This window comes from Bombus vancouverensis, chromosome 3 (genome assembly GCF_051014615.1).
Source record: "Bombus vancouverensis nearcticus chromosome 3, iyBomVanc1_principal, whole genome shotgun sequence".
NCBI lineage: Eukaryota > Metazoa > Arthropoda > Insecta > Hymenoptera > Apidae > Bombus > Bombus vancouverensis.
This window is the reverse complement of record NC_134913.1, coordinates 18558776-18581202: the sequence shown is the minus strand read 5'-3', so window position 1 is coordinate 18581202 and position 22427 is coordinate 18558776. Positions and strand designations below refer to the sequence as shown.

Genomic DNA, 22427 nt, shown 5'->3' with positions numbered 1-22427 from the left:
CTCAGAAGATAACACACATATGCTATAATTTTGTCCGGGAATGTATTACGTTCTTTGAAGGTGTTAAAAATTGCATCTTCTATAAGCATAACTGACGTACCTAAATGTAGTCAACGAATACGGTTCGATCACGTAAATTATTCGATATTAAAATTTCAAAAATCTTCCTCAATTTTTTTTTCTTATATTGATTAGGAAAGGAGAAAAACAATTTTGACGGAAACATTTTTACGAAATACGAAATTTTAAGTTAACATTCATTGGTGATCGGCTGATAGAGCAAGGCGACAAACGTGCAGTGTTATTCGGGTAGTTTCGTGAGCAGCGGTCGTAGATTCGTACGTTTCCGTGTCGCGCATGACTGTAACGCAGAGGGAATAGCATAACCCGATTAACCAAACTCGTGAATCGCTTCATTTTAAGGCGGACGTCTGCTTCCTCGAGTAGCAGTTTGCTATCTTTCTGCGTCGAGATATCATCACTTTATTCCCATGTCTCCAACGTATTTAACTTCGAGATATATCGAAATATACGGTGAAGTTTTCATGTAGTATTCGTTGTAACCGTAGACACCGTTCACGTGCCAGACGAAGATCCGTCCATCGACGTCGACTCGAAACACCTCGTGGACTTGATCAGCGAAAAAAACCTCTAAAAATATTCATTGAAACATGGAACAAAAACGTCTGTATAAAGTGGTGCTCACTGGAGGTAAGCGGCTTTTTTCTTTAGAGCAAACAATTCATTGTCATGCATTCCGTGCGTCGTAATTTCGTTTCGAAAACATTCGTTCGTTTGAATAGATACTTTCATATATTTTCAAACGAATAATATATTTATCTCGACAAAGATATCTACGAAAAAGGCGAGCTGTGCGTGTGTCTGCGGAAACCACGTGTTTTGACTACCTTATAATCCTTTCGTTGATTCTATAGTTTTTACTTATAGAAATTTATTTCTGAACTTTTATTACGTACAAACAAACGCAAAGTGGTTCGTTTCCATTGTTTCGTTGCTGTGACAATCACGTTTCACGTAGAATGCTTTGCGAGTTTATCCGTGGTGTGAAAATATTGATTGAATTCCTATGGTATACGAAGGAAATTACATTATTTCGAATTGAATTTGCGTGCTTTGAAAGTCATCCCCTTTTTTGTAGTCCGTACAAACTTAATCGCAAGGACAGCTATACAAACCCAGTTTGAAATTTCCTGCTGTTTCACGAATATCTTAAAACACACATTTGATAACTTGAAATTGATTTTAGAATAGACAAAGCAAATGAAATAAAATAACCCGAAATATTGTATTTAATAGAATACGGCTATTACTTCAAAAACGTTGACAAAACAAACTTGATCCGGCTATATTTAATTCGTCGAAAACATATATCTCGAATTATTTACATAGCATCGGAGCAATATATGATGCATAAAAACTTATTTTCCCGTTTGTGCTATGTACTTCTACATTTGTAAATAAAATACAGGGTCGAATTACGACTTCTATAAAAATCCACATATATATACATTGACTATACAGGGTGTTCAGAAAAAACCATTCCATATTTCGCGACTCTATCAAGAAGAAGATGCCAAATGTAAATGTCGGAAAGTCAGTAGTAAGTCAATTATAATGCTAGATAGAAAATCTTTATATCTTAGAAATGGCTGAATTTTCGACGTACGTTTACCAAGGTTTTTTACTAAGTATGGTGTGTCTTATATACCATATGCATATTGAATGGTTTTTCAAACACATTGTACATTATATGTATATATACATCAGCAACTTACTTTTTATTTTTCCTTTTTATGTAACTTAAAACAAGGACTAATTGAACAGAGAAAACTTGATGTCAGAAATAGAGCGACTATTCTAGAATTATTAGCCTTCGTAAATAAAAGATCACGATGATCAATGATCGGCTCCTTCATCTGGTTCGATAGTCTTGAATCAAACGTTTTGCGCTGGTATATAAACACGATTAGTCTTTACAATTGTTTGTAATTGTAAACGACATTTTCTTATATCCACGATGTCAGCCGTCGATGAGTGTTCAGCGTGCAATTATTTTATCAGGAATTACACGAATGTTATACACAGTAGCAATAAAAGATATGTTTCTGCGAGATAACATTTTTATGAATAAATCATAATCAATGATTATCGATTTACTCGAGCACATAATCGTAATTTTACATTTACGTCCATAATAAAACACTCCGATATATCGTTACACGTACAATTTTGGATATTTCCCATATTTTAAAGTAAATTAAATATTCGTAGAATTCATTCAATGACCAGTGTGTTACCCGCACATTTTCGAACTTTTTTACCGACAGCGTTTGGCCAATGAACACAAATCCAAAGAACGGACATCAAACATTCTTATGTATCGCGTTATGATGTCATCATCAGTCATATTTATCGTATTAGTGACAATTTGAACCAATTACGAGTCAATGAGCGCACGGCCAGCCAATTGCACGCGGAGTATTCGTCGATTGCATGCACTTGAGGTGCATTAATGTATCTCGAATGCATCATATCTCATATCTCGGGGAGCGTCTTTTAATCTCCGCGGATCGTTTCATTCGCCAACACTGCTCGGAGCAACAGCGATAAATATGCTCAAACATACGGAAAGTCGGTGTCATAAAACAGACGAATCTTAATGTTGAATTTATCGCGTGTCTAATAAATAACGAAATGCTATGTGCTATCCTAAACGCAATAATAACTCGAAATAGTAAATCTTATTTATTTAAAATAAATAGTTTTCTTATCTAAAATACTTGACTTTTTAAACCTAATCTGTCAGGCTATTCAATTGATGATAAAATCACGCAGGGTCTTTTTATATAGATCGAAATTGTATGTCGAAAAGTCACGAAAAATGCAAATTAAAAATACTGCTAAAAGCTGGTCTGACCTTGAGAGATCAACAAAGGAGGAAGAACAAAAAGGAAAAGATTGAGTGAAAAGAAATGACAGGACCGTCTATTCAAAATTAATTATCTTTGTTATATAGAAATAAGTTATAATAAATTGATGATGGATAGTAAACAAGAAAAATTAACGGTAATACTGATGAAATCATAATAATGGGTAATTACAGATCACATTCATGATAATTTTGTCATCAAAAAAATCAGAAGATTTAAAAAAGTGATTGAAGCAATAATAATTTTCATAACAACTGTAACGAGCGAATACTATTTCTTTCATACCATGACCAACGAGATAGTCTAAAATAAATATTTATAATCTGGCAACGTCTTAAAACACAACGCGGCTAGTGTTTCAAAGATAACATTGTCTCGTTTGACTTCATAGTAGTTTTAAAGCATGTAAAGGTACATGATCATGTTCTTGTATCTTTCAGCTGAAAATTGATAGCGAATCTAAGATTGGAGTTTTACTATCGTATTGTTAGATTATGCTAAATACCGTTATGTATGATCTGTCGACTAGTCCGATTCAGGAGTTTTCATTCTCATTCTCACATTCTTGTTTTCATTTCATACACGCGGTCAGCATTATGGATGACACACAAGCGACATCAGCCTCTAATATCACTGCGAAGATTGATCGACAGATCACACATATCAATGCGGTATGTATTATGATCAAAGCAAGCGATAGTACTAATCCTATTTTGGAGGAGTAATTAGTCACACTTATGATTTCACTGGTATTATCATTCATTTTTTCTAATTTATGTCGTTAATTTATTATAATTGTTTGTAATAAAAGTAATTTTATCTTCGAGCAGGCAGTTTTTCTTCTTTCCTTCCTTCCGCATTTGTTCGTCTCTCAAAGTCGGGCCAACTTTTGGTAACATTTTTAATTTTCATTTTCGTGACCTTTGCGACATATTACTTTAAAGTGAGCGAATAAAATAGAATTTTCTTTAGAATAGTGTTCCAAGTACGATAGTTTAATCTAAGAAGGTAGAAGTTTTGTGCTTTAAGTCCTACTTTTTCCATTTATTTTTATCGATATGCCGTTATCTATCGAAATGAAAATGGTTAATATCGCATAATTTCTTTAATGTCGTTCGTCTGATCTTCGTCTCACGAATAATAACGAGACGCAAAAGTAGCCGAGATCGGGATTCTCGGCCGAGAGATAAAGAAACGAGCGAGGTGGCTAAAGAATTTTTCCCCTTTTGTGTTTCAGGACCTTGTGGTGGTAAAACAACCGGACAGGCACGGCTATGCACGTTCTTCGAGAACATGGGTTGGAAGGTAGGCATGTTTCGCTCTGTTTTTCATTCCGCTTTACGTATAACAAAGGGGTTTATAACAACCCTGTGAAAAAAGGATCCCATGAGTTCTCCTTCTACGTGAGCCTATCTCTTTGACCGATGATTCGGTCTGAATAAAACACCCCAAACAGTTCAGTAGCTTTTGATTAATTAAAGTCTATATATATGTACACACACATATATAGCCAAACTGAGTTATACAAATCCGTCAAGCAAATCCATTTATCTAATTTTGTTTCTTCGGATCGTCCAGGACATAAAGTTTACTTGGTTTAATCTTCTCGCGTTAGCCGGTTCGTTCAATGAAACTTGTATATACGTCGGAGATGAAAGGACATCGGGACCTTTCTTTAGAATTTTCGGAAAAACACAATACCCCAATCCAGATGTTTACGACAACGACGTTTAAACGATAAACGAAGAAATATTTATGCGGGTACTTAAGGTTTATAACGATGGGTTTGGGCTCTGAGGTGACATAATGAGCCACCGAACGTACCCACGGTCCACGGGATGACGAGTACCATCGTAATACACGATTCGGATAACTCTCTCGATAACTCAATCAGCAATTCGCCCAACGACTAACTAACTAACTAACTCGTAATTCAAATGAAACTGACCTTATATAGTCCTTTTTCCACTCCTTGGGGCATTCTCTGTTTTTGAGGAGAGCTGCACAACTATTTTTTACTTCCGTTATTACACGTCCCTCCCGTGACCGTAGGTACGTTCGGTGACTCATTACGTCACTTCGAGCCCAAACCCATCGTCATAAACCTTAAGTACCTGCATAGCTATTTCTTCGTTTATCGTTTAAACGTCGTTGTCGTAAACATCCGAATTGGAGTATTTGGTTTTTCCGAACATTCTAAAGAAAGGTCCCGATGTCCTTCATCTCCGACATATATATCTAACAACGCACAAAGGGATCGCCGTGTACATGTTTTTACATACATAACTCTTTCGTCTTGTAAAATTTGTTAATAAAGATTTTCTACTCCATCGAGATTACTCGCCCACGTAGCAACGCTAGCAATAAGAGCTAAATCGTATTCCATTGAGATAAACGGTATGAAAAAAAGCGAATTATGAGAAAAAGAGAATGAATCGAATATGCGAACTGATTTTGGGGTTATCATCACCTTACGATGTGGATTCGATAGAGCGCTGGTTGTCTTCTTTTTCAGGTGTTCCGTGTTCCCGAGACAGCGACCGTGCTGCTCAGGTATGCAATTACACGATAACAAATTTATAGTCGCAGAGAAAGGGAACGAACGTAACCGAAGAACGAAAGTTTTCGATACGAATCCGAAGCCGATTCGATCTGCTTGGGAAACCATCCGGTCTCTCCTCGTTTCCCTCGATCTCTTAGGATAAAAGAACTCGCGAAATTGCGTTCTTTTAACGTCCTTGGATATTGATGGAAATGGATAGGCTTTCCATGCGCAAGGAATCGCTTTAATTCGTAAGCCCAAGCTTTCGTTGAGAACTTACTTCGTTACCTTCCACTGCCCAGTCATAGAATTATTGATTAATTAAGGCGTTCCACATAACCGTACTAATAAACGTAATAATCGCGACAGCGTAAGAAAGATTCACGATCCTATTCGTCACGAAAGAATATACAATAGGTGTTTAACGTGCTTCTAGATCCTTTGTCAACGATCGGAACGGCAGTCGATGGAAGTTGCTATAAACTCCGATCGTGACAAACGATGATTCATCAACGGTAAAATCAATCGATTCGAAAGAACGCTACGTATACATTACAGAAACAGTTCAACGAATATACGCGTCGCGCACAATTCTATTCTGGCCGAGACATTGGCATGCCGGTACACGACTCTTTAGAAAAACAACACTCGTGACGGAGTAACATCGACTGTACTATATATCTAATAGGGAGGAAAAATTCTGGCCGATGAACGAACAGAATTCTCCAAAATTCTCTCCACTTCTCTAACTTTAATTTAACAACTGTTTCATTTCTCGTCTGCTTTTTCCATTTCAGCGGCGGCATAAAGTTTTCAGACCTGAACGCCGAAGAGGGTAAGTTCACTTCAACTTTTCCTTTTCTAACGACCTCTAGCTTTAGTCTCGTTTTGAACACGCGTATCCGCGTATTCCGAGCTACCGTATTTTAGATTCGCGTTTTATCTACTATGCATTTATCTATGACCTCTTGTTGGTATCCGCAACTTCGCAAGACTCGGTCTGAGTTTACGGTGCTGATAAAAAAGTACTTGCAACAAGGCGTTTACGAGGCTTCCACGAGAAAGGAAACGTTACCCGGCTACAAAATTTATACTTGGCCGCTTTTATTACATCTGCGCGTTCTGGCCTTCGCGAAACAACATAGAAGCCCGGTATATCCGTGAATCGCCTTACGAAACTTTAACCGTATCTAGAATGAATCAAACTCAAAAGCAGAATAACGAATCGCGGAGATCCTAATATTTTCCCCGATTTATTTCTTCGCTGAAACATTGTACAGCTTGTACGGGAAAGTCTAAAACATCGACTAACGAACTGTCTTATTTGTAAAACGTCTTGGAGTTAATAAATCTGAATTTACGACGAAGATGGAAGTTCGTGGCGGATTTTGAACGCGGTTATCTTGCGATTATGGTAGAGCGGATACGCGGAGAGACACAATGTCATGGCGGTATCGATCGCTGGTCTGCACGAGTACCTCTCATGCCCTCTCGTTTTACCCCTTGCTGCCGCTTAAGTATTGATATCATTGCGTATGCGTCGACTGTCATCGACGAAACTTTCCATTAGGTCCGAAGAAGCCATCCATGTTCAATGACAATCTCAAATTACCTGGCTCGTCGGTGCTGGCCTTAAGTCGCGTGCTACGTAAATCCCGTCAAATCTATCCGTTTAAAACACAACCGCGTTTTTACCGCGCAAAATGTGACAGAGATGGAAATGGCGCGAAACGATAAGAGCGCTGGTACGATTTACGGGGAAAGAACGAACTTTTGAAAAACGTCGAAACGAAATCAACATTACGAAGTCTCTTGGTGTTTATCAACGATATTTGTTCAAATACAGGACCGGAAACAGATAAAAGCGCGTGTATTTTTTTACGACATATATAAAAAAAAGCTGATAATTCTGATCTTTTGCAAAATATATTTGTGATTATTATTACGAAGCCTATGGTTACTCATCGGATCGTGTTTGTCAAAATACGTGACCGGTTACGAGAAAATCAGATCGGATTACCTTGAACACTGTTTTTTCGCAGTATCGTTCGTTAAGAAGACCGACGATTCGGTAACAAAGCGTATTTGCAACCGAACAAACGTTCGTAGCAGTCGATGATCGTCAAAGATCGAAATTGCAATTTTTTGCCAACGTGAGGCTGTTTCACGTCGAATTACGCAACGTTACGTCAGTCTACGTCACTCGGTGTTCCATCATCGAGTTTCTGTCAAATACTTCGCCGAAACGTCGAAGCGAGTGAAACGACGTAGAAAATGATTTAGTTTTAGAGCCGTGAGGGGAAACCTTTAAAAAAGCAAAGGATTTCGCGTACATTAAAAACAGAACAATTCATACAGTTGGTTGCGGATGGGCCAAAGAAGAATGGCCAATGTATAACGTTCGCTGATTGCGTAAAATCAAAATCGGCGACTTGCCAAGATTCTCGCAAAGTGGCAAACGCGATCGAGTCACGAGATGCAGACCGTGTTTTTCACGACACGATCCTTGTGTTCTGAACTCGCTCGTTATTCAATGGGTAACTAAGTAGAGAGAAATAACAAGAATAAAAGAAAAAGAAAACAAAAATAATTGATTTCCGCCGAGAAACGTTCAAAGACGACGAGAAAATAGTCGAGATCTTTCGAGATTTATGTACGATACATATGTGTGTACTTTGTTAGAATCGAAAATATTTGTCGTTGACCTGACGAGGAAGTTTATCAACATAAAACAGTATATCATTAAGAAGTATATCGTTAATTATCTAATTATTGATTATATTATAAACATCGTTATCTCGACTGCTTGACAAAATATAAGTACGTATTTAAAAGAGTCTTCTATGGAGCGGCCATGAATACAAAGTCTTCTTTGAAACGTGGGCTTTCTATAATTATTTCAATGACAAAGCATCCCTGTTCCATTCTGGATAGTGAACTTTTCTTCGATAGGTCAGTTAGGTGCCTCCTTGTGCGAGCCTACTTGTTATGCGATTAATCGTTCATACCTAATTACAAAAAAGCATTTATATGTTTCTGATAAATGGTTGATAGCTGGATTACGATAGGACGTTTTCTTGCAAGCAGAACTGCTAAGTCGCTTTTCGTTACGTAATACACACGATTATATTATCGCGACGGTTTTGTAGGCTACAATTATCCTAAAGAATTACCACAAAAAGATTTTTTAAAGCTTTTTGCGTGGAATTGTACCAGACAGCTGTATACACCCGAGTATCGCGATAGTGGAGCACATTTGCCTTAAAATAACGCAAAAGATACCACGGTAATATTTCTTTCACCTTTCTCGCTTTACCTTTGTCCCAACCATTTTATTCGTCCGCAACTCGTCATCTTGTAGCGCAATCCACAGCTATGCGTTTCTCATCTTCCACGTAAATCCCACGTAAATTAAGCTATAATTATCAATTATTAATTCAAAATGCTCGTTCACGTATCGATTAAAGCGACCAACTGATCCAACCAGGTGTCACATCGATCTATACATATTTTCCATTCTATTTGCACACCCTACGAGATTAACCATGAGATAATAATATACCACCCGAAAAGAATTACGTAACGGAAAATTGGGATCAGAGTTTTGTCAAAGGCAACGTGCCTAGCCTGAAATTCGTGATTTCTCGTTACTGCTATTTATTTAACACGTCTTCCTATGTATTTTCTTGTAAAACGTACCAGTCGTTACGTATCATCCGCTATTTCTTGCCAGATTCGTTGCTTCATCCTATATGAAATTGAAATACCAGTTCCATCGTCTTCGAAGCTTCCAACAGGTTTTTCGATGCGAAAGAGTCGCCGGATGGTAACTATGTACCTGGCGATCCAACGACCAACGCCAAGTTCTCGATGCAAACACCACTTAGAAATTTGCATTCCAAACTGCTCCAATTCTCCCCGTGCATCGTGTTTCGTTCTCGCATGTAAAGTTACTTCACCAATTAACATGAAACGTGCGTGTTTTTGTAACAGAGACAACACTGTCCTTTAAGTCTCGTGCTATTAACACTAACACTAAACACTAAGTACCAAGTACTAAAACACTAAAGCACTAAGTACTAAAGTACCAAGCACTAAGGTACCAAGTGCTAAAGCACCAAGTACTAAAGCATCAAGTACTAAAGTACCAAGTACTAAAGCTCTAAAGTACCAAGTACCAAGTACTAAAGCACTAAGGTACCAAGTACTAAGTACCAAGTACTAAAGTACCAAGTACCAAGTACTAAAGCTCTTTAAAATTTTTGTTTCATGTGAAGCATGTGTTTGCTTCAGCCTGTCTTACGTGCTTTTATGTAATTGTATTTGTCGGGTTTGATCCGTGGCATTGAAACACCGATACAAATCGGGCTTCATACGACTATATCCTCCTTTTGGCTTCTTCTTTAAATAGATTCATCGAATTGTACTTATAATGCTTGTCGATTTTCGTTGCCATCGTCAAGCACGATTTCTTCTTACGCTTATATCGCATTTACGCTATCGAGCAAAGAATGATAATTGATGCATTTTTTTGTTTATCCGTACGTGAAATATAACAAAGGGAAATGGTGTAAATGAGCGTGGTAGGCCGTAATTGAAGTCATTACAGTTTATCATTATTCGCTGGTATCGATACGCGCGATAGAACCAACGTTCATTGGTTAATGTAGGTCGATTGTGACGAAGTGCGTTCCATATATTCTCCGATGTATCAGACACTTCGTAAGAAGTTCGTTATACCGAGCACCGGTTATTAATAAATTCATATTCGACGCTGTCCACTCGATTGTCAGTTCCCCTCTATCGTAGTTAGGGTACGCGCACCGTTCTCTGGCTTAACGCCAATTTGCTTTTACATATTATGAGTTCGCGTCTGGCCAATCGCCTCGGCTTCTTTCTTCCCCTTTTTTTCACCCCTTTTCCAAAACAGTCCTCCTTGTATCGTACGTTATTGCAGCAAACGGTAGGGCACAAAACATATTTGTCAGAGACGATAACTGACAAGATATGTTAAAGATGATGGGAATAAAGAATTCGTTACGAGCTTTGTCTCTTCTATGATCCGTTATGGATCGAGCAGTAGTTTATCGCAATGTTATAAGCGTTACAATTTCTTTAAATTTCACGAAACTGTAGGATGGAGGAAATCTTTGGAATCTTTCACGGTTACGATGTTAAAAAGTGGAATTTTAAACCGATAAAGGTGGAATAGTAAACCGATTGAAAGCAAGCTACAAACGAAACGTTGCGTTAACGCAACATCGACCGATTAGTAGGTTTAACATATTCCGCGAAAAGTCAAAGACTCGAATGAAAACGAGAGTCGGAAGAAAGGTCAAGAAAAGGACCTCCAAAGACATCGCTTCCCGTTAGCTTTTGAAACGTCAAACCTCTCGCGGATCAAAGTTGATGTGGAAATGAAATTATGTTTCAAAGAGGCGCGTCGAATGTCGTTGCGAACTCGTCGGCTCGTCAAGATGATTAAACGAGCGTAGCGGAAAAGCGATGAAACGAGCCACAGTTTCAAACGATTTAAGTATACGCTCGAAACGCAACGTTTTTTCATGCACGATGTTCACAAAAAATAATTTAGTCGTCAAAGAACCGCACCGTTCGTTGATCGATCAACTTCTTCCGTGTCTGTTCTTACACAAAATTTCATCTTTCGTTTTCCTACGAAGTTTCGTACGCCAGATAGGATATGGTTGATAAGACACGAACGCGTTAACGCTTTCCGGTTCCGACCAGAAACACTTAAGCCTTAAACAGTTCGCGGTAATGAAGTGTAATTGGGTATGCAAATGAAACGACAAAAATGTAGCTTATGAAATATCGATACGCTATCGCGTCGTACAAGTTCATATACGCAAACAACGCAAAACATTTTTTTCGTCTTTTTGCTGTGAATTTAGTGGAGCGGCAGTAATTGTTTCAATGTCGAGCTGCACCCAAGAATTAATAACAACCGGTTACAATTAACAAGTCTTCTGGTTATGACAAGATATCTCAAGCTGGCGCGAGCCGAATGAATTTGCGCGATCAGTAAAAGAGTGTTGACGCATCGTGAAATAGTTAATGTATATTCAGTTATGTAGATTTTTCTATCTGCGTCGTACTTGAGAAAATTACATTAAAAATTTCGTTAACTGACGGCTAAATCCCTTCTCTTTATTTAAGAAAAAAAGAAAAAAAAAAGAAAGAACATTCTATCCGACGCGATTATTAAACATAAATGATGCAGATGTTGCTCGATTTTCGATCGTGCAATTCCTTTGATAGAAACCTTCGCGAATGATTACTGCGTTGTTGAGAATGCGTTGAATTTCGCGCAGCTTGTTAAAAATCGTAATTGGAATGTCTTCCTTCTTTCGTCGTTGGAAAGCTGAAATCGAAAGCGCCTGGTACCGCTCGTATCCTTCGTTCTTTTTTCGCCAACGCATGGAAACATTATCCACTGGCGTGCGATACATTTCCAGTGTTTTTTATCGAGCCCACGTGTCTGTCGACGCAGCAATTGCCTTTCGTCGTATTTGTCGACGCGCAGAACCGAGTAAATCTCGCTCCTCGATTTCAACCCTCGACCAGCTATTTTATCCTTCGAAAGCTTAACCGTGATTTATTACACAGAATCGTGCTTGCGAGAAATTGGCTCTTTCGCTCAAAGTTCAAGCACGTGACGACCAACTCGAACCAGGCTATAGCGTAGAAGATCGAACGTTGACGAACTATACGTTTGTAACGAAAGTTTCGCAAATACAAAAGCAACTGGTAACGTCGCTCGTGTATTTAGAGAAATTTTCTTAAAAGAAACTAATTGCAAGGGGAATCGCAACGCTCGGTATCGCGTGGAGACGAGTTTGCGTGCAAAATGTCGAGCAATTTCAATGCGGAGGGACAGGTGGAAGATCGCGGATAACGCGTAACTATGGATCGTCCTGGCACGATTTAATTAAACCGTGCATGAGAAAAAGGAAAAGCGGCTAGAAGGTGGGGGAGGGGGAGAATACACGACAACAGAGGCTTATCGAACTGGAAGTGTCTTCAAGGTCGGTTGGTTCTAGCAAAGGGATCCGGGTCGCGTCCTTCGATTACGAAGTCCTCGCAGCGACATTACAGGAACAGGTCGGACAAAGGCGAAGCAAGGTGGCCGGAGATCTTGGAAGTTGACTCTGGTGAGGGTGAGTTTTAGAAAGTGCCCCCGTTTTTAAAAGCGACACAGACGAAAAAAAGTTTGCCTATCTTTTATTTTCACCACGAACGTAACGAAAAAGCTGGCAAATACAGAGATTACACGCCGAACCATCCTAAAGACGTTCGTTCGACATTCGTTTCTCGGTATTTCTCCGTTGTCGGTAACCCACTTTTCTCGTTTTATCGAATTCTGTTGCTCGTGTTCGTGTAATGTCTGTAATTCTATGCACCGTATGTAGTTACAGGAACAACGCGATCATTGGTACCCGATAATTGTATTTACTTCTCGGAAGCGGTAATCTCTGTACGCTGTTTAACGTTGTCGAAAGTAAAAGAGGCTCGCCGTCCGGTCGCCTTGCTAGAGCGATTCGTGTCGATCCCTGCTGCTAGAAATCCGCCTGTACGACCGATCGAGTCGTGTCATTGTGCCACTCTTGGTAAATTAGGTATGAGCATTCTCATCGCATACACCGTCCAGCATTTCCTTCCGAACTTTTACTTTCGTTCGTCCTGTATACTTGGATCATATTCGTGTACGTGTACAGAAACCTTGCTCGAGCGTTTTTAATCGATGTACTTATACATCGAAAGAAGAATTTAAGAAAGTACGTTCCTCCGTGATAAAAGATCAACCTCGTATGTACTTGTCGGCTCTCCTTGCTAATTCTATTAACTTTCGGGAGCGTAATAGCCCGTTGCTAATAAACGTATGCAGACGTTCGATGCTATTAATTGCACGCACGATATCCACGATATTCGTCGTCGTTCATCCGTTAAATCATAAAGACGTCCCACGGACCATTAGTCGCGATTGTTTTATGCTCGTGGAACCGCGCGCGTCGAGACGAAGACGCGTTCACGACGCTGATACTGGGAAATGCTGAATCTGGTTACGGCTTGATAATCGAAAACGCCAATCGTTTCGAACGATTATCGAACACCGTCAAAGCCTGCGGACGATCATTCCGTTAATTGGAGTTTTTCTCACCGTTTCGATAACGAGAACCTATCGTGACAAGAACTCACACACGCATACACGCAGTAATAGCAGCCGGTTGGCCCGTCTGGCCCGTCTAAAACGATGCGTCGCATCTCTGGCAGATGCGTGCAAGCAACGACTAATGCGAAACTTGTTTGTCTGTGGTGGATTTCGTTGCAAAAGAATACGTGCACCGTACCAGATATCAGCTGGGCCAACTTGACTTTGGGTCAAGATGCGAGAAACCTAGAAATATACATGTAGATAAAACACTGTGAGACGCGTACATAAACAGATCTGGAGTATCGTCTGTACAAAAAGAAAGAAAAAAAAAAAGAAAAGGAAAGGAAAGAGATGCTCGAAAGATGTTGTTAAGGGAGCCAACTTCGATCCTCGTATTTCCTATTTCGACAATTGCAAAACTTTTCGAGCTACTATTAATTGCACTTGATTTATCGGCTCTCGCGATAACGCGATTTTAGTTATTTGAAAGAATCGTGTATCGAAGCTCTTGGCAGTTGACCTCGATTAGATAAGGCTGTGATTTGTTCTTGGATACGATCGATCCTAATCGCTTTAGTTAGTAGCGCGTTGATTATTACGCGAACTATTAAGATAATTTTCACGTAAAATATAGCATCAACCTCGTGCTTGATATTTACCTTTTTTTTTCTCTCTCTTTTTTTTTTTTTTTTTCTTTGAACGACGTCGAAACGAGAGGACTTGAAATACCTATAGAAGTTAACGAGCACGCTACTTCGAAGAAATTTAAATTAATCACCGTGTTACGCTCGTAGTAGCATATCGTTACGCATATGATCATTCGTTGAGAAAAATACACGATCATTATCGCTTATCAATGCAATTGTGCAAATGTGTTAATAAATTCCTACGTTCAATTAATTCATGGCTTGCGATTACGTAAACAGTTGCAAAGACGGAAAAAGTAATTGTTGCGTAGTTACCGATCAGCCAGGTAGCGTGTAAAAGTTGACTCGTAGAAACAAGAAACTATAACTTGTTTCGCATTGACCGATCTAAAATTGTACGTGATTTATGTTATTCTGTTTCAGCGTTCAAATTTCAAGAGAATCTTCTGCGCACGATGATACAGATAGAGAATACGTTCTTCCAGCTGGGTGACAGCTGTTCGCGAAATTGTCTTATTATCTGTGATCGTGGTGCCATGGATGCCTCTGCATGTGAGCGATATTAATAACTATGCTGCCTATCTTTTCCTCTGGTCCTTTACGAATCAAAGTTAAACCAGATCTTTCTCTTCTTTAATTTAGTTATATCGAAAGATAAATGGGAATTGATGATGGCTTCGAACGGATGGAACAACGTGGAGCTGCGAGACAATAGGTACAATCAGATCATCCATATGGTCTCGGCAGCAAACGGCGCCGAGGAATTCTACTCGACGGAAGATCACGCGTGTCGTTCGGAAGGCGTCGTGGTAGCCAGAGAACTCGATTATAAAGCGGCGGCCGCCTGGGTTGGGCATCCTTACTTCGATGTGATAGACAATTCGCAGGACTTCGAAACGAAACTCTGTCGTATGATCGAATGCGTGTGCCAGAAGCTGGGTATCGATACCGGAGACAGATTGAGAGCAAGTAGCAGAAAAGTCAAGTTCCTTGTCAAAGGTCCTTTACCGGCGGACTCTGGGTTCCCGCCGTTCCAGGACTTTGATGTCGTCCATAACTACCTCCAAAGTAACAATCCGAAGATGCAGGCTCGTCTGCGTAAACGCGGGCAAAAAGGTTCGCGAGACAGTTACTATTTGAGATTTACAATGCCAACACGTCTGTATCGATAACGCGTAATCACGTATAAATTTACGTTGATAGGTCACTGGTCTTACATTCATACAATTCGACGTCCAAAAATGTGCGGCCAAGTGATCGAAGTAAAAACACAATTGACTCATCGAGATTATTTGAATATGCTCGCTCAACGCGATGACTCGCATTTCACCATCTTCAAGCGTCGACGATGTTTCCTCATCAACAATCAGTATTTCCAATTAGATATATACAGAGAACCCGCTCATCCAAGGTGAGAGTTAAGAAATCACGCGCAATCGTGTAACGAAATAATTTATTATATATATAGATAAATGTGTCTAATATGATTACAGGTGTCGGGGATTGATGCTGCTTGAAACGTACACAGCATTGTCCGGAGACGAGCTTAAGAACATATTACCACAGTTCCTGACAATCGAAAAAGAGGTCACTGGAAACCCGGATTACAGTATGTTCAATCTCAGTCTAAGAGAAGAATGGAACAATACGAATAAATTCTGCCATAATTTGCAAGGTACGTATCGAATATCGTTTGCCATTAAATTATACAGACATCCGTAACTAATAAATTACGCGTATTTCTTTAATGAAAAAGATATATCGAGAAAGTCGTTTGATACACTCTTTTTCGCGTAGATCTGTCTTTGATTGTCTTTCTTGTTTGATCAGTTTCTTTTAAATTGCACAGATTACGCTCTTGCAGGCTTAACGGAATCTGGATCAACAGAAACAAAAAGTACTTGCTCTTCGGAAGCGAAAGATACATCGGTTAAAAAAACAGTAAATGGACTTGATCGTTGTAGAGTCAATGGTGTGGACGTTGTTATAAATAGTGTAGATAAAGTTGTAAATGGCGTACAGAATGGTGTCTACGGTGTTACGAATGGTATCGTGAAATTTGCCGAACAAAATAGTATAAAAAGCAATAGTCAAGAATGCGGTAGTCCTACGAAACACTAAATGACGATCCTTAAAACGAAAAAGTACGAAGAGGTGTAATGAGAGCAGGTTTCGAAACGATGTGAAAACACGACGGTATAAATACATTAGGCAATGATAAGGGACAAATAACACAATTCTAAAAAGAAACAAAATATTTTATTGACACTGACAGCTGCTATCTCGATCTAAAATTTCCTAGGCAATACGAAAATGACAAACGATACGAAACTTACAAACTATAATACCTATTTTTTAATTAATCTTGCGTGCACACTTTGAAGGTACCAATGCGAAATGTACTTAATAATTCGACTGTAACTTATTTTTTACCAATTTGTTTAACAAATGATGTCGATTAATATACCAAGCATTTTTACATCTAAATCACTCCATTTCACTTTTCATCTCCTTGCTTCGTTGTGTGTTTTATCTAGAGTACCGTAGTAACTCTTTATTTAAGAATATTACTATGAATAATTGTGATACAAAACACATGTAATACATAGCATACAAAACACGTATGGAGCTATGTAATTATTCAAGAACAAACGATCTGTATGAAGTATACTTTCCTTTAGAAATATTTAACATTATCTCAATAGAAAAGTAACGCTCTGCACTAATGTGAACAACTTTAAATTTATGGATAGTACTGTAGACGGAAAACTTTGGTCCCTGCTATAGACATAAATTTTACAAATAAATTAATCATTAGTGGTGTCTTGTAAAATACTGACATAAATCTAATATTTGACTTGTCTTTAGATGAATAATATCGTTGAGTAACTATGAAAAGTATGATTAATTAATTTATTGGAAATGTTGTTGGGTTAAATAAAAATATCGATTTCTATATTGTAGTCCCTTATGAAGAACGTTCATTTTATTATTTAATTTATCAGCAAACATTGTTTTCTCATTGAACATAACTTAATGAACATAAAATATGTTATAAGATATATATATATATATATATATATATATATATATATACATATACATATATATATATATATATTTTACATAAAAACATTTGTCACAAACTTTACTATTATTTAGAGACAAAGTGCCTGTGAGATGTTCAGTCACAGAAGTGAAAAAAATGATATATAAATATATATTTTCAATGAAAGATGCAATAATCAGTTATCAATGCACTTATGCCATATATAATTGGTCTGAATTCATATATTGTACCCATGATTGTCTAATAAAATGTCATGTGCCTATCATTTTTTACCCATTTTGATATACCCCTTCTCTTTTTCATTCTTTCAAATTATTCGTATAAGCCAAGTAATTTATTATCATTTTATTTTGCAGATTGAAACTTATACCGATTTTCATATGGTACAGCTAGGAGAAGGATAAAAACTAGTAATATCTTGGTCATTGTAATTTATTGCTCTTTCGAAAAATTTCCTTTCATAAACTTATTGCTATATAAAATAAAGAAGGAAAGTCGTAAACCTGTGTTTGTGTTACATTCTCCGACATATAGGCATTTTCGGACTTCACATTCATTTTCTGGTTTAATAAATTAATTTTTTTCGTATTTAATATATTGCTGAAGTTTAATGAAATACGAATTATGTATATAGGAAGTAGACAGTATACACACACAGTGTGTTATAATACACAGTAAAAAAATTAGTAAAAATACTGACACAGATAAATCATGTGAAAAGGGAGCTACGTGACGTTACATCGATGAAACCAAATATTTAACGTTTCATTGTTCCATGTAGAATTATAAAGCCTTATTTTACATCTTATAACATTATATAAAAAGTAATGCATAATGGAAGCGTAATTATAGTTTTTTTCTTTTTTTGGTATACCATTGTTATAATATTGTGTTATTAGTATCTAAGGTAGATACTAGATTAAATAGTTTATCAAGAAAAAGTATTAACAATATTGTACACAACTCGCGTAATCCTTTCTTTACATACATCGCTTTCATATAGATAATTTTTGCTCTGTACATTAAACAGGATCTAAAAAAATTTTTAGTAAAGCTGCAGTGATATTTTGTATCTATCTAATCTCAATCTAGGTAGAATAACTATTTATAGTTACTTGTAAATATTTCAGAATTCTGATACAGGAAAACTTTCAAATAGCTGCCTCTTTCTAATGAAAGAGAGACATATAGGTAATTAAATTACATAACAAAATGTAAGTAGTAAGAAGACATGTTTCATCATTTTTTCATGGGCAAGTTAAGAATACCAAGTATAAATAGAAATATATTTATAAAACTATTTGCATGCAAGACAATGAATTATGATCCACTTATACAGGTCCCTGGAAGTATTAATTATACAATTAAACTCTATATTCTTTATATACATAACAAACGCTTCTTTTTATAAATATTAAGTAGTATTTAAATCATCCTGAAACTTTTAATTCATTTAGAAATAGGCATTATCTGCATGTGTCATATCTTTTTTGTAAAATTTTACTGGAAGCATATATTTGTTTTATTTTTTTTCCTTTGTTCATATGTAAAGAAATTATTAATCTTTTATACTGTTTTTCGCTTATAAACCATTTCATGTTTTTTGATTATCATTTTTTATACAATTTATAATCAATTTCACTTGTATAAATTCATTTGAGTTATAAAGCATATGAATCATAAGTTACTCCCATTTCAGAGCATCTAATTAAATGTTAACATCATTCGTATGCTTGACACAGTTACATTTATCTACTAATAGCTTTAGCTTGTTGTGCTTTGTACATTTTTAAGACTTTTTTGCTTGGTACTAAAGATTGACTTAATCCTGGCCTTTTCTTGCGTCTATTCATTTGATTATTTTCTTGATCTATCTCATCATCGTCATTGATGGGAACTTGGCCATTATACTGAGTCTGACAAATAACTGTTTCCTGTGGTGTTCTAATTGCTTCTAACTCAGCTGCTGTACGATGTAAATCTGAATCGTGTGCAAAGGTACAATTATGACCAAATCGGCATCTACCTTTCCTATAGTTCCAACAAATCTTTCTGCCATTTATCATTTTTGTATCATCAAGAGTCGGCGTCATTTTCACATGTTTCTCAAGAATTGCACTCTTTGCTTTTTCTGCTTCAACAAATGGATTTGAGAAGACCGAAGTTTTCATCGTGGGTATACCATTAAAGTCTGGAGTTGGTAATGGAAGTTTCTCTTTGGAAGCTGTTTTACATATTTCATTATTTTCATTATGTTCTTCTTCTTCGTCATCCTCTTCTTCCTCTTCCTTAAAACTAAGGGTTAGGCAATATCAGATTACAAAGAACAAATTCAATCTGATGTGTAACTACTAACTGTGATTTAATATGCTTATATTAATATAAATATAAAAATAACATTAATCTATAAAAAATGCAGAATATCGTTATGCATTTAGTTTATTAATATCGAAACGTGACATTAAAAAATTATTAATGCAAAAGAAAAGAAAAAAAAAATACCACATTAATATTGTAGAACGTAAAATTTAAGAAGTGAACATACTTTCTCTAATTTTCATTTCGCCAATTCAGACGAAAATATATAAAGTCATATATTTCACGAAAAATAAACATACATTTACACAAAATACAGTGTTAAGAATGTAATGACATAATAATATGTAATTTGTTTTAGGAGTCAAAATTTATGAGATTATGAAGGGTTATACGAAGGAAGGGAGAAAACAAACAATAGGGAAACAGGTTCATGAGGGTAAAAGCTTACGTGTTATCGGCACCGTCTGAAATATCATCGCCACTACTTTCTGAACTCGAGGAAGTTCCATAATCCGCAACTAAGGAAGCCATGGTTCTTAGCAATTAATTAACAATATTCTCTAACAAACACTAATCTAATATAACCATTATAAACAGTTGTGCTTCTGTCCACATTCACAAAATATGGCAACGCTGGAAATCTAACGTCACCGGAAGTTATTGACGACGTTCTTGTAGTTTTGAAATTAGCGGTAAACGTAAAGTTTACTACGCGAGTCTATTCTATATTTTATATTCTGTCAGATTAGTTTTACCGCATTAATCGATATTAAAATTCTAATGGTTAAATGCCAAAATAGAATTAATTTATTTTATTTATACATATTTTTCATATATTACGAATAACATGAGTTCCATACTTATTGATAATTTAGCAAACAGTTTATGTAGCATACAAAATATATGTATATATATTTATTTATATTATTTACAAGATCCTTGTAAATCAAAGTAATAATAAACTTATATTTAATTATAGATGTACATGATGTATTTATGGACATGAAATACCAGAATCATTTATAGTTAACGTGCATGTAAGGTTTGCTTCCAATTGGCAACTGTTCCAAATTGAAATTTTTCTCTTTCCAAGTTCAATTTTTTCCAATAACAGTCTTGTATTAGGAATATGTAACCAATATTTTCCTAAAGTAGGAGTTACACTATAATTTTCATTTGAACTTGTGCTAGGTCCTTCTTCACTGACAACATCCCACTGAGTAATCAAATTAACAATAATAATTGACAAACGAAATTCTTTTGCAATATAGTGACACATATTTGCTAGCTGATTTAAAGCAACTGTTATTTTTCTATCTTTACAAAATTTAAAAATTATTCCTGGTAAAGAATCAATGATTATAATCCTAGTACGACACTCTCCACCTTCTTCTTTCAAACTAACTGTTAACAAGCATAAAACTTTAAACAACTGATGTATACTGTATACACAGCATACTTTGATACGTTCCATAGTTTCATCTATAACCTAAAATTGAAATAAAAATGTGTTTTACTGGCATTTTAAATCATAATTATATTTTTATATTTATATATACCTGTTTACTAAAATCCTGTTTTAATAAAATTTGTTCTATTCTTGAACCACAAAAATCCCTTTTTGTATCAATGTACCGTACAATATTATTAGTCTTCAATGCAATGTTAGTTGCAATTGCAAAGCATAATTGTGATTTGCCACTTGAAGATACACCACATATTTCATAAATTTGACCATAATACAAACCACCCTTTAATAGATTGTCTAAACTAATCAATCAAATTCAATATCAATTTCTCAATTAATGCCATTTGTATTTAACATACTTATATACCTTGATAAATTAGTAGGAATTATATCATTCTGTTCCATTTCAAATAAATCAAGTGCATTTCTAATCATACCTCCAAACCTTTTTAAAATATTTTGCTTAATTTCAATTATGTCCTGTAAATTTAACCTTAAAATTAACATTTTATAAAAATTATTATTTATTAGTAAATTTAATTCAGAAATATTTATTACGATTATTTTTTTTATAAATAATCTTGTATATATACCTTGAACGATAATCCTGTAAAATGTGCCAATCTTTCAGGATCTTCATCTACAAATTGTATAATAGTACAAATGTGTTGACGTTCTAATTGTTCTATCACAGAGCTTGATAATTTTGAATTTATGGCCGCACTTAGTTTTGTCATATTTAAGATAATCAGTACTTTAGTCGTTATTGTCGCTATTCGCTAGTTCTATACATCATACTTTAGACTTCCTACTTTTGTATTATAATCTTTTTTTGTAATTTTCCTTTTAAATTAATTGAAACTGAAACTTACAAACTTCCGGAAAGTTAGGATTATTATTTATATTGTAACCCTACTTTTCAATTTGCATGATATATATGATTAATCATAATCGAATTTGAAAATATTCGTATAAAAATCTATAATCGTTCTAAAATAATTTAATAAATTTGCTATCTTTCGTTATTAATTTTAGGTAAAAATTTTAAATCATTATCTCCCGTACTACGTAGATCAATGTAAATGTAACAGAGGCAATCAAAAGATGATGCGCCGAGTACCGAAATGACCTCAGCGTCATTCTTACGATTGTACGTACCGTATCGCACGTGGACATCTCGTTGAGCATACTAGAGTCGAGTAGAGTCAGAAAAACGTGTCACAAACTTGAAGTATACAAAATTTCATTTATTATTCG

The 22427-nt window shown here is 36.2% G+C and overlaps 3 protein-coding genes and 1 long non-coding RNA gene across 13 annotated transcripts; 1 reads left to right on the top strand and 3 right to left on the bottom strand.

Moving 5' to 3' along the window:
* The first annotated feature begins 398 nt into the window (after positions 1-398).
* Ttd14 (TRPL translocation defect 14) lies at positions 399-20680 on the top strand. Of its 9 annotated transcripts, none has more exons than XM_033328663.2 (10): positions 399-711; positions 4189-4256; positions 5467-5504; positions 6291-6328; positions 12555-12671; positions 14737-14865; positions 14956-15429; positions 15517-15724; positions 15807-15988; positions 20061-20680. In XM_033328663.2, exons 1-10 carry the CDS (start codon positions 672-674, stop codon positions 20168-20170), a joined length of 1404 nt encoding a protein of 467 aa, XP_033184554.1. In that variant the 5' UTR covers positions 399-671; the 3' UTR covers positions 20171-20680. The 9 variants fall into 9 exon arrangements, with proteins under 9 accessions (XP_033184554.1, XP_033184552.1, XP_076473270.1 ...); XM_033328661.2 differs by lacking the exon at positions 20061-20680 and adding an exon at positions 16178-17648; XM_076617155.1 differs by lacking the exons at positions 5467-5504; positions 20061-20680 and adding exons at positions 3544-3622; positions 16163-17648.
* On the bottom strand, positions 8292-9553 carry LOC117154041 (uncharacterized). Its single transcript, XR_013057969.1, has 3 exons — positions 9193-9553; positions 8810-9120; positions 8292-8501 (listed from the first exon to the last, which is right to left on the bottom strand). It is a non-coding gene; the product is annotated as an uncharacterized LOC117154041 (long non-coding RNA).
* Positions 17800-20289, bottom strand: LOC117154039 (uncharacterized). Its single transcript, XM_033328668.2, has 2 exons — positions 20151-20289; positions 17800-19678 (listed from the first exon to the last, which is right to left on the bottom strand). Exons 1-2 carry the CDS (start codon positions 20231-20233, stop codon positions 19132-19134), a joined length of 630 nt encoding a protein of 209 aa, XP_033184559.1. The 5' UTR covers positions 20234-20289; the 3' UTR covers positions 17800-19131.
* On the bottom strand, positions 20487-22408 carry Rad51D (Rad51 recombinase D). Of its 2 annotated transcripts, XM_076617160.1 has the most exons (5): positions 22329-22408; positions 21764-22045; positions 21538-21663; positions 21262-21472; positions 20487-21191 (listed from the first exon to the last, which is right to left on the bottom strand). In XM_076617160.1, exons 2-5 carry the CDS (start codon positions 21808-21810, stop codon positions 20697-20699), a joined length of 879 nt encoding a protein of 292 aa, XP_076473275.1. In that variant the 5' UTR covers positions 21811-22045; positions 22329-22408; the 3' UTR covers positions 20487-20696. The 2 variants fall into 2 exon arrangements, with proteins under 2 accessions (XP_076473275.1, XP_033184558.1); XM_033328667.2 differs by lacking the exon at positions 22329-22408 and having other exon boundaries at positions 21538-21650; positions 21764-22070.
* Positions 22409-22427: the final 19 nt, after the last annotated feature.